Source organism: Protopterus annectens, chromosome 3.part0 (assembly GCF_019279795.1).
Source record: "Protopterus annectens isolate FY-2018-M chromosome 3.part0, PAN1.0, whole genome shotgun sequence".
Lineage (NCBI taxonomy): Eukaryota > Metazoa > Chordata > Ceratodontiformes > Protopteridae > Protopterus > Protopterus annectens.
Window position 1 is genome coordinate 181,669,647 of NC_056731.1, and position 12,353 is coordinate 181,681,999.

General features: G+C 39.9%; 1 protein-coding gene across 1 annotated transcript in view; it reads left to right on the forward strand.

The window, feature by feature from the left end:
- The window catches only part of LOC122796306 (aryl hydrocarbon receptor-like), a 1,394,090-nt gene that overhangs the window by 379,986 nt on the left and 1,001,751 nt on the right, over window positions 1–12,353 (forward strand). Inside the window, exon 3 of the mRNA XM_044064677.1 lies at window positions 5,633–5,742. Within this exon, the coding sequence (XP_043920612.1) occupies window positions 5,633–5,742 (110 nt within the window). The remainder of the gene's footprint in view (window positions 1–5,632; window positions 5,743–12,353) is intronic.

Below are 12,353 nucleotides of genomic sequence, written 5' to 3' on the forward strand. Positions count from 1 at the left end.
CAGAAGCGTTGCAAGTGCCGTCGCTCTGAAATTTTCAATTCTGAGTTTCAGACCAAAACCAAGTTGGGCTAAGTACGTGAATATTTTTGTTTTTTCTTGCCTCAGTTAAATCCGGATGTCAGAAAAAGTGAATAATTGTATTTCTTGTGGGAAACAGATACCTCATAGGGATTACCACTCTCTCTGTATTCCTTGCTTGGGGCCTGAGCACGACGTAGTCGGGTGTCGCTTTTGTGCTAGGTTTAATAAGCGCACCATTAAGCGTAGGTTAGATTGTGCTAGGCTTGTCTTCGGTAAGCGGTGTAATTACAATATGCCGTCGGATCCTCCGACGCCCGCTACCGCTAAGAAGCGTAAGGATAAATCGTTAAAGTCCAAGCAGGATGAGTCGTCCGTTCCGGACGTCAGTTCTTTAGAAACTACGGTGGAATCTGTGGAACCAGCCGAGGTTTCAGTTGAGTCTCAAGGGGAGCCTTTAATTTTGCAAGATGTGGCCTCTCAGGAGTTGGGTCAGGCTGAGGGGGCCTCTCAGGTTGCTGTACTCCCTTCTTTGCATAAGGTGGTTAGGCCTTCTCCCTCTGTCTCTAAGGTGCCTTCCAAGGCCAGGCCTGGTTTGTCTGCCTCTGGCGTCAGCCCTAGTTCTGCAGGTTCTGTACCTAAAAAACACATGCTTAAAATGGCAGAAGATTTGATTACCTTGATCAGAGGTTCTATGCCCCCTCCAGATAAGAGGCCAAGGGTGGAGCCAGAGGTGGAAGGATTGGAACATTCTTCAGATTACTCAGAGTCTTCGGCTGAAGACATTCAGGATTTTCCCCCTTATTCTGATTCTGACGCAGAGGATTCTACTCCTTCTGCTTCCCCTCCAGAGGATTTTTCTTTTTCAGAAACCCTGCATTCCATGAGGGAGCATTTTAAATGGGAAGGTCAGGATTTCTCAGATTCCTGTAAGAGGCTTAGGGAATTCTTGTTTTTACCTCAGCATAGGCCCTTGGCTGTACCTCCTGTTTTGGATGTTGTTCAGGATATTTTCTCTGAGGCTTCACTTAATCCAGACTCTTTGCCTCCTGCCCCGGTTAAGCCAGACAGGTATTACAGAGTGCCAGAGGCGCATAAATATTTGTATAAGAGCCCAAGGGCTGATCCAGAAACTATTAGCCAGGGACCTAAAAGATTGTCAAGGACTTCTGTTGTAAACCCAGTTCCTATAGATAAGGATTCTAGAGCCTTGGACAGATTGAGGTAAAAAGTGTATACCTCTTCCACTCTTGCAATGAGGAAAAACTTTAGTTATCCAGTTTCATATGCGTACTTAGAATTTTTCTCCTTACTCAGTTAAAATCTAAGGTGGATGCTTTGTAGAGGGCATAGAGTGTGAGAGTACAGGATTTGGTCAATACCCCTCTGATGGTAGGTGCTTTGCAATTAATGGTTTGATGCTTTACAGGCTACTTCCGGGTGGCTGCCACTGGGTCAGTTATTAAATTGACACGCTGAAAGCAGAATCAGAACTTGTCAGAGCGTAAAAGCACAATTTTGGATACTCCCCCCTTCAGTCTGAAGTTTTGTTTGGTTCTCCTGTGGAGTGATTCCCTAGAAAATGGAAGACAAAGCTAGAATCTATGCAGACCGTTAAGGATTTTGGAGTGCAGCCCTAAGTTTATGAGAATTGGCCTACTACTAAGGGATGGGCTTACCCTTCTTCTGATTTACAGTCTAGGGGCAGATCTAGGCGTGGTAGAGGCAGAGCACAGACCTGAGTTCTTTTTCCAGGCCCTGGGGCGTAGGAGTTCCCCTGCACAGTCTACAAAGTGAGGGCAGGGGTCAGTGCTTCGTAAGCAGACCCATTGTGACCTGCATTTTTCAGCTGCTAGAATGCCCCTGTCTGGCAGCTCCTCTGGGAAAGTTGGCTCTTTTTCAGACAAGGTGGATTTTAGTCACCCAGGACAAATGGGTGTTGGACATTATAAACCCGAGGCTACAGAAGTTTTATTTCCGCACATTTACTTGCTCCTTTCAAGGCATGCCAGGCGTTCCTCCTCAGCAAAGGTGGAGGCTCACAAGCAGATTTCTTTACTTCTACACCTTAGGGGGCTATCAGCGGGTCCCTCCGGCAGAGTGGGCCTAAATTTATTATTCTAAATCTATTTCTTAGCCTAAAAAAGGAAACACTTGGAGGCCAATTCTGGATTTATCTGTTTCTCAACACATACCTGGACATTCCAAAATTCAAAATGTTGACTTTGCAACAACTTTTTGCCTCTGCTAGGCAAAGATCGCACTGGATGATAACTCCTGGATCTCAAAACATCTTCATATTCTATCAGGCCCAGTTGCAGGAGATTCCCTGCGTTTTGGAAGCTGGGACTTTTATTATCAGTTCTCTGCATTGCCTTTGAAGCATCTACTGCGTAGGAGTGTTCACAAAGGTCCTGAGCTCGGTGATACTTCTTAAGGTTAAGAATACAAATTTACATGTACTTATTTGGGCCGATTACTGATTCTGGCTCAAGACAAAGACAAACCTTCACCATCTACAGTATGTTATGGCAGTGCTAAGGTGCCGGGTATTCTGTAGTGAAATAAAGTCAGTCTAAGTACCCTCTCAGGACATGTGCTTTCTGGGTGTGAGACTGAATACAAAGCCTCTCAGATGGCATTTTGACCGCGGACAAGCAAAGAAATCTTACCTTTACTTTCGCAATTGTCTCTGGTCCAGGCTGACTGCAAGGACAGTCCTTCAAGCCTTAGGGTTCATGGCATCTTGTATTCTGGTGCTTTAATACCAAACTGCATATGAGGAAGTTACAATGAGTATCTCAAAAAGTGTATAAGACGCAACACTACCACGGTGAATCATTCAGATAAGCCACCTTACATTCAAAAGGAATTTTGTGGTAGGCTCAGGAATGTCACCTAAACAAGGGACTCTCTGTGACCGGCCAGGCAGAGTGAATCTGTGACAGATGCACTTTTCAGACAAGGCTTAGAATTACACCTCAATGGAAAAATGGGTTCAAGACAAGTGGCCTGCCAGACTTCAACATTTGCATATCAACATGAAGGAGATGTTAAGCAGTCAATTTGCATTGATGGCTTTCAAGGATTTACTTCACTTGGGACAAGTGTTGATTCAAACTAGTTAACACAACTGTCATATGGTACATCAACAATGGGGAACTCATTTGGTACCCTCTTTGCAGACAAACTATGATTTTATGGGGAAACTGCTCTCAGTTTGCACCTTTACTCACTCTTCAGGCAAGGTTTCTGCAGGGCAACAGAACTCACTTAAGCCCGGATGTTTTGGCGAGCAGACAGATGGTGGATCCCAGGTGGAGGTGGATCCTCCAAGGTATTTCCCCGACAGTTGATGATTTGGGGGACTCCAGACACTTAAGATATGTTAAGCTTCTCCACTAAATTTCCAGCTGCCAAGTTTTCGTGTTTCATCCAAAAGCAGAAGGTGGTGCTCTATCATTCAGTTGGAGCAATCGCTACGTCTATGCTGCTTTCCTCCTCTGCCTCTCCTTCCCAAGGTGCTCTTGAAGGTCAGACAGGACAAGCCTTCCATGATTCTAATAAGCTCCAGATTGTGCGTCAGCACTGCGTGCCCTCTGCTGAGGGGGTTTAGTCACCGGGAGCCTCCTTGGCCTTTGCCACCAGTTCACACCTGCTTTTGTCCCAGGCAGGCAATCCTTCCTCCAAATGTCGGGATACAGTCCTGCATCTGACGGCCTGGCATATTCTGTTCTAGACCCTGGAGTGCAGCTTTCTCAACAAGTCTTGAATGTTATTTTAGAGGCCAGGCGGCCTAGTACAAGGAGAAGGTTTATGCTGATAAAATGGAGGAGATTTTTTCTTTGGAGCAAAGCAAAGAGCTTTGATGTTTCAGTACCTAATTTGAGTGTTTCACTTCAGTATCTTACAGAATTACCCCTGGAACCAAGGTTTGTCTTTCTCCTCTGTGAAAGTTCATGCTGCAGCCATTTCTGCTCACTATGACTGGAAGCCCACACCATTATTCTCTCATCCTTTGTTTAAGCAATTTCTTAAGGGCAAGAACATAAGACCCCGTAGAGCTCCTACTCCTTCCTGGGATCTCAATTTTTTGTGTTGGAAGAAGCTCACTTTACCTCCTTTTGAACCTGCAGCTACATCTGAGTTAAAATTTTTGTCTTGGAGAACTGCTTTTGTTGGCCATTCTGCATTCTGCTGAAGGTATCTAGATTACAGGCTCTATTAGCAGTTAGACCCTTCTGATTTTCATGGGGATAGAGTATCCTAAGCATTACTAATCCTACTTTTATACCCTAAAGGTTGTTTTCAAATGTGGCCTTGAACCAATCTATTCATTTGCCACCACATTTATACTGATCCCAAATAAAAGGGGAGAAAATTTTGCACTCTTTGGATATTCAGGCAGTTGCATTTATTATTTGAGCAGGGGAACTAAAGGGGTTCAGACAGTCTCAACAGTTGTTTTGTTTCTTTTGCTTTGGGTTCTCAGGGGAAACCTGTTTCTAAACAAACTATTTCTAGTGGATTGGCCATTGTATTCCAACTTTTGTTATTCTCATCATGGTAAGGAGGTTCGGCTGGAATCAGACCTCATTCCACCTGCGGGCTACTGCCACTTCTACTGCTTTTTAAAGGGGTGTAGCAACAAAATGCCTCTGTCCTTGCATGCAAGACAACGTAAAAGTATTAATACTGCAAGTACTTCTTTTCAAGTTTCTGTAAATGAATGGGTTCTTACTAGCAGATATTAATACAGTGAAAGGACTGATATTCCTTTATTTCTACTGTGCAAGCTGCTCTTTCTAGTTTAGATTTCAGTGGTTATGTCTCTTGGCTAAGCATAGGAGGAACAAAGCCCTACACACTAAAAGCCCCTTGACCAATCTAAACAGGCAACTAAGAGGGTTAATTAATACTTCAGATACTAAATTTGAAGAAAAAATAGCTTCTCAGGCAAAGGACAACCACAAAGTTTTCTAAAGCTATGTCCATAACTTCAGAAGAAGTACACAGCAATGCACAGAACTTATTGTAAATGGCATCACCTACTCTGAACCGGAAGGCCATTACCAACCTTTTGGTTGATGGATTCAGATCAGATTTCTTCCCCCACTCCCCCCCCCCGATAGTCCAAAGGAAATACCACATAACACATCCCCCCCAACCCTTTCTAGAGAACAGGTCATCAATGCACTTTCCAGTGCCAAAAACTCTGCATCGATGGGCCCTGATAACATCCCGATTTGAAACATGACATTTCTGGTCCACTTGAATCACTGTTCAAATGGAACATTCAGTCAGAATAAAAGCAGAATCTAACCCTTTCTTGTGCATTATGAACTAATTGCACTTTCCGTGAAAAATTATGCTTCGTTTTCTCTTTGTGCATTTAGGCTGGTGCAGTACATAGCCAGACATGGTTTACTGTTGTCTTTTTTATCATGTTAGCATTTTACTGTATCTTTGCTGTGTCCTGTACATCATAAAAACATTAAACTTTTGTTTCTTGGTGATAAAACAAAAGACATTGAGTAGCTGTTTGTTGCTTATTATTCTGGTGAAATGCTGCTATGATTTTCTCCTAAATAGATAATACATTTTGTTTTCACAGTTGCACTAAAGTCTTCCAGTTGCAAAAAGCCAGATGGAAGTGGCATTCACAGTAACTGCGTAACTGCACAGTCTGGAGTGGAAGTCCCAGAAGGAGAATTCTTATTGCAGGTACAATTAGTTTTATATTTATGCCAGGCATGGCTGATAAATGCACTCCTTTTGTTCCTGAAGTCATATCAGGAAGATGCTTTTTTTTCATCCAGGTTTGCAATGTTTACATTTTTCTGCAATGCACTGGTAGGAGAATCAGTGTTTATAATCTGTCTAGAGGAAATATAATTTGTGTAAATAATCCTCGCCATGTATAGCATTAGTTGTGGTTATTAGTAAGGGAATGCACTACTAAATTACGTAACGTTCATATAAGATTTTGCTGAGACCTCTCTCATAAAGTTATGCTTGGCTGTGCAAATGTTTTGTTTTAAGAAAAGGGGTGGTACTCTTATAAGTGTCCCAGTGTGAGAAAGAAATCTGTATGTAGGGCAGCAAGTCTGATAAACTCTTTTTGTTTTACTGTATTGAACACATGGGATCTGTCTTGATCAGCAGGAAGAGTATAGCACATAGGCATTTTCAAATGCTTGTTTTAGACTGTATGGGAGATTTTACTGGTGTCATAGTGCACATCCTGTTGCCAGTGATACATAAGTTTCAGTGCTAGCCATTTTTGGTATAGCAGCAGCAGAGCTCTTATTAGATTACTATTTTTGTCTTTTGATTTTCATGGCAGTGACTTTTTCAGTTTTAATAAGTCTAAACTAATGAGTTTTAAACAAGTAGTCTGTTCAATTAACTGCTCTTTTTTTTAATTTCACCACATCTTTTGGGTTTCTAATACAATGACGGGAATGGACCCCATTCCTAAGTCAAAGTATGATTAAAGTTCATGAAATTAGTATTGTTTCAGTCTTTGATGTCAGCAAGAAGTACTCTTTACAGCACCTACAATGTGCCCGGTAATGACTCCTTCTGCAATTCATATGGAGTTACATGTATTGGTAACATACCTAAATATGATTGTAGATTCTTTTTATAAGACCTCGTTGCTCCTACTACTTTTGGAACTGTCTAAGTGTCTTTCTTCCACATTGCTCTCATTTGTGCCTGCAAATCCTGATATTTTATGATTCTGTGTCTCTCTGTAAACAAGACACTGTAGTAACTGGGTTTAGTGATCTCGATGATCAGTGCTACTTTTGTCTTCTATTCATGTACCACTATATGTGGTTTTCTTGCAATTATCTTTTGAACTGTTGGTAATGGGTGATCCCATGTGATGTAGACTTCATCATTTTCTGTGATGCTTTGCGGCTCATATTTCCAGTGTTTTTCAGCTACTTCAGTATTATAATGTTTGCACAATGCTCAGTGCAACAGTCTTGCCACATTATTATGCCTTTCAGTATACAGCCCTTCTGCCATTAGTGTATCACAAGCAGCAACAAGATGTCTGTCAGTTTCCAGTTCTGTTTTACAAAACCCACATTTCTCTGTTTCTCCCACATTTCTCTGTTTCTCCCACATGTTCAGTGGACTTTGTAAACCAACGTGTACGTAGCTCACTATCTTGGGACGCCAATATTAACCTTTCATCATTTGGTTTGGATTTGCTTCTCCTTAACCATTCCTGCATTCGATCCTGATCAACATGAGGTTCTTCAAGGAGTTTTCTATACTTGTAACTATATTTATGCATTTTCTACATTTCTTGCCTTCTCATCTGACCCTTCACCTTATATTCTTTCTTTTGTTTTTATGGCATATTCAGTTGCTTCCTGATTTGTATCTACGTCTGCTTTATTTCCCTTCCCCTTGACGCTGATATGCTTCTGTTAGAGTAAGAAGGGAAGTCGTCTTAGATTTATTCTCCTCATGTTTCAAAGCTTTCACTATGTTTGGGTCTTGTGAGGTCAGCAGATATGTATGCAGTTCCACAATTGCAGATCTATACATGTAATCAGTTTCAAGTAGGCCCATATCTTCTTCGGAAGGGGGACTATATAATCTTGGTATGCACTGATTTTTATAAATAATTTGATGAGTATGAAGCATCCTCGTTTTCCTGTCTAATCTATCCAAAACCTTTTGGGGCCAGTCAGTCACTCCAAAACTGTAAGTTAGGATAGCAAGAGCAAATTGATTTATAGCTTGAATTTTGTTTTTTTTTTTTTTATTTTATTTAACGTTTGTTAACCGGGAAAGTCCGACTTGGAACAAAGCCAATTTTCAGTGGAGGCCTGAGGAGAAATGCTCCAGATGCATGTCTTTGTAACATGGGAAGAAACCAGAGCACCCAGAGGAAACTGACACGAACACAGGGAGGTCATGCAGACTCCACACAGAAGGCACCCCAACCGAGAATCGAACCGGAGAACCTGTTGTTGTGAGGCGACAACGCTACCGCTGCACCACTGCGCCGTCATTGTTCCTAGATGTCAGTACTGTTTTCAGGATTTATTTAAGTCTTCTAAAATATTCCTTGCTAAGTTTTAGTCGCATTTGTTCATATTTTATTGTTGATCCTTCATCATTTCCCAAATATGTATACACCCCCTCTTGCTCAAGTTCTTTTATATCACATTATTGTCCCAGACTGATGTTTTCTAGATGCTACAGCTTTCCTGCTTTAAAGTTTGCTTTTGCACATTTACCAAGACCAAATGACATTCGAACTTCATCTGAGAAAGTTTTGAGCACTTGCAGTTGTGCTTTCAATTCCTCATATGATGAGCTGTATCGTTTTAAATCATCGACAAAGAGAAGATGAGAAGTCTTTACACTTTGTTGCTTTCTGGGAGCCAAATTATAACCATGACCTAATCTGTTAAGCAGACAGCTTAATGGGTTAAGGGCAAGGCAAAAGAGCAACGGTGAAAGAGAGTCATCCTGGAATATCCTTTTTTTGGATTTTTATCCCTGAAATAATAATTTCTCTTTTATCATGGCTTAACTGCAGAGTGCTTTGCCACTGTTTCATAGTCGCTGTGATGTAGTTTTCAGTGTAGGCTGTATCTTATGCATTTTAAGCACTCTTTTATTCATGAATGTGGGATACTGTCAAATGCTTTTATGTAGTCAGTCCATGCCATACTTAGATTCCTCCCCTTTTTACAGTTCTCCACTATGACTTTATTTAACAACAAATGATCTTTGTTCCATATGATTTTTTTTATTGCCCTTTTGTTCTGTTGGCATAATTGAAGTTTCTTCTAAATGACTAAACTCTGTCAGCATTAATTCTAGTGTATAATTTATATGTCGTCACAAGGCAACTTATTCGCCTATAATTTTTAGGGTAGCTTCCAGATTCACTTTTAAGTAGGAGCATTGTTTTCCTGTTAGCCAGGTTGATGTCTGTTTAGGGTGCACACATAAATAGTTCTTACTCATGGCTAAATCCTTGTGCAAAGATATTAATACTTTTAACAAGAAGTTAGGTACTGCATCTGGGCCTCGGGTTTTCCAGTTAGAGGCTTTTCTTAAATTTGTCTCAATCTCTCTGGCTGTTACTTCATCCCATTTCATATCCTGTACCTTTGAAGTTTGTATTCTTTCTTTTACATTTTCTCTTTGTTTGGCATCTTTGATATGTTCCACAGGATCTTCATAAATACATCTCCAAAATGTATCTATTTCTTCTTTTTTGGTAGTCTTTTAATTCCTTTTACCTTGTTTCTCAATTCTCTATAAAACTTTTTTGGTTCATCAATAAATTGCCTATTTTGTACTTTTCCTTTGTACTTATCTGTGTATCTTCTAAGTTTTTTTGCCTGTGCTAATATTTTCAGTTTATTATTTGCGATAGTGCATGATAAATCCTGATCCGTTGTAATAGTGTGCATTGCTTTTATCACGTCTTATCTTTTTTTTTTCTCCAAATGTTTTTATTAAATTTTCACATTTGACAAAGGCAATCTTACATTTATGTAAATGGAAAACATACAAAATGACACCACTTTAGTTGCAAACAGTTTACTTCACTTGAAACAACTGTAGTTGCAAACATTGTACATCACTTATAAACCATCCAGTAATTGTCAATTAAGCTTTATATGGCTCATTCAAATCCTGCCTCTTAAACCTAATTTCTACTCTGCATATATTGTTCCCACAATTCCCATTTTTTCCTATGTAGTTTGCTCCTTCCCTTTTCTAAAGATCCCAATTCCAGTTGTTTTATCTCTGTTACTATATTTACTACTTCAGTACTAATGCTGGTCTAGATTTTTATTTCCATTTTCTAGTAATTGCTTTTTTTGGGCAGCCACCATAATTATACTCAGGACGGCTTTACTATGTCTAGGCAATTCCAATTCTGTAGCATAACTAAAAAAAAACTTCTCCCCAGTCAGTCCAATCCACACCCAACATCTTCGATAGAGTGGTCTGCAGGGAATCTCTAAAGTCTGCCAGCTCACTACACTCCCCAAAAAAATATGTTCCCAGCTACGTCTTTCTTGCCTGTCACACCTCCAACTATCACATGTATCTTTCTGAGTATTTTTGTTGATCTGTTCCCTCTTCTATATTCTTCTAACAGTGACACTTCTTGTCTTAATTGTTTTATAGTTTTCTCTATCTGATACTTCCATGATGGTATTTAATTTCTCCCCTTCCTTTCCCTTACTACCCTGTGTTCTTGTGGTAGAATTGTATCTGTTATTAATTTAGCTGCACAGTAATATATCCTGCTCATTTCTTTTATATTGCATGGATCCCCATGGACAGTCCTAATTACTGTGTTCATTTGTTTTATCAAACTTTTAACTTTTGGGGTTTTATTGACCTTCTGCAGTCTGTCTTTCACTGATCTTAATATATGTCTCTCATTAATCTTAATATGTCTGTCTATCTCAATTAAATCAAACAACTCTTCTCTTAGCTCATTTTCTTCTAAACTGAGGGCATATTTTCTGCTCTCCATTTTCTGCGGGCATTATGTATAAACTTCTATAGCATCTGTGTTAGACTTTCTACACCAACTTCTTCACTTTGCAGGTACTCCATAACTTCAACTTCAATTTTTTTACTTCTACTTTACTAATCTTCTTTTCTGCATTCCCTCTTTGTGATATTACTTTTTTTTGTTGTGAAGTCTTCCCATACTGGATGCTTTTGCCAGTATTTCTCTTTGAATATCTTTGGGCCTGCCTTTTTTTTTATCGATTAATTTGGCTTTCGACTTTGCATAAATATTGCACCATATCAAATCTCTTTCCCATGTCCATATTTCTTTTTTATACTTTTCAAAAATTTCTAGGTTTTGTTGTTTATATTTTCACACTTCCTCAGATGCTTTTCTGAAACAGATCGAAGTTTCTTGGTCTGCATAATGTTTTTCATACATCTGTTGTATTAATGAACACAAATTTCTATTTGAAGCTTCTGACTTTTTTTGTGGTAGTAGTTTTCTTTCCTCTAATTTCTCTCAATCTTTTTGTATGTCTTGTGTCTGGAAATTGTGGGCTTTTTCATAGTCGTAACAATACATTGTTCTTAGCCTTAATAGGCCACTTTGTCATCTATCAGTTTTTGTGATTTTTGTAGACTTCTACTTCTTTCTACAACAAGGGAGCCATCCTACCCCTGGGCCTGGCCTGGCCCCATTGTAGGAATGTTTCCGAATTTTGAGGATTGTACAGTGTCATTTTTTCCAGTCCTGGCACCAGTGTGGCTACCAGGATTGGGCACTTTTTCATGCCGGGATTGTACAGTGTCATTTTTTCCAGTCCTGGCACCAGTGTGGCTACCAGGATTGGGCACTTTTTCATGCCGGGTCTTGTGCACTCAGCTATCTTTTTTAATTTTTGACCTATTTCTTTCTGTAATATATGCTGTATAAATTACAGTCTATATTTCCGTGTTGTCTTGGTGAGATTTTGTGAAAAACAGGGTCCACCTCATGAAAGTATCCACCAAGACTTGAGGATGAATTCAGTTTCAGCAATACTGCTCTCCTTTGCTTGCTGACTTATCATTTCTCCATTTGGACCCCTACTCCTGTGTACACACTTGTATTTTTGTAGAGTCATAAGCTTTGTTTCAAGTTTATGAAGTGCCACTATTTTTGCAGAACCTATATAATGATGTGGGTTTCTAAGTATTACTTAGTGTAACATTTAAGTGAGTAGGAAGTTCCTTGTCATGCCTGGGACTCTTGTTGGCAGTGTAGAATGAACAAGAAGCAGCAATGTTGTGTTTCATATTAATAGCTAGGCAGAACTACAGTAGTGTTTGTTACACATTTTCACTGGGACTTATAAAGAATAAAAGAACAGGATTAGAGATGAAGACGGTGGATCAAGGCTGTGGTAAGAGAATTTGGTAAGGGCTATAGGGGGAAAGACAATGACTGAGCTGGTACAGAACAGGGGATCACTGGTGAAGGACAAGAATGATCAGTGCCATCTGGTTGGATAGCAGAAGTGAATCACTAGCTAATTAACTGTATCACCATACTGCCAGGGCAGCTGCAGCATCATGCCAAGTTTGCACCATACAGAGGGTTCAGCAGTACCAGTGGGTAAGGAACATACCTGTCAACCTGGAAACATCAAAAATCTGGACAAGGTCCATGAAAAATAGGTACAAATCTGTATGCTGATTAAAGTAAAATTTGCATACATAATTAAGTAACCCTGCCCATTCCAATGGAATTGTGGGACACCAACTTTCAAATGCAAACTGAAGAACAGACAACCAAAATATGGCACCAGAGT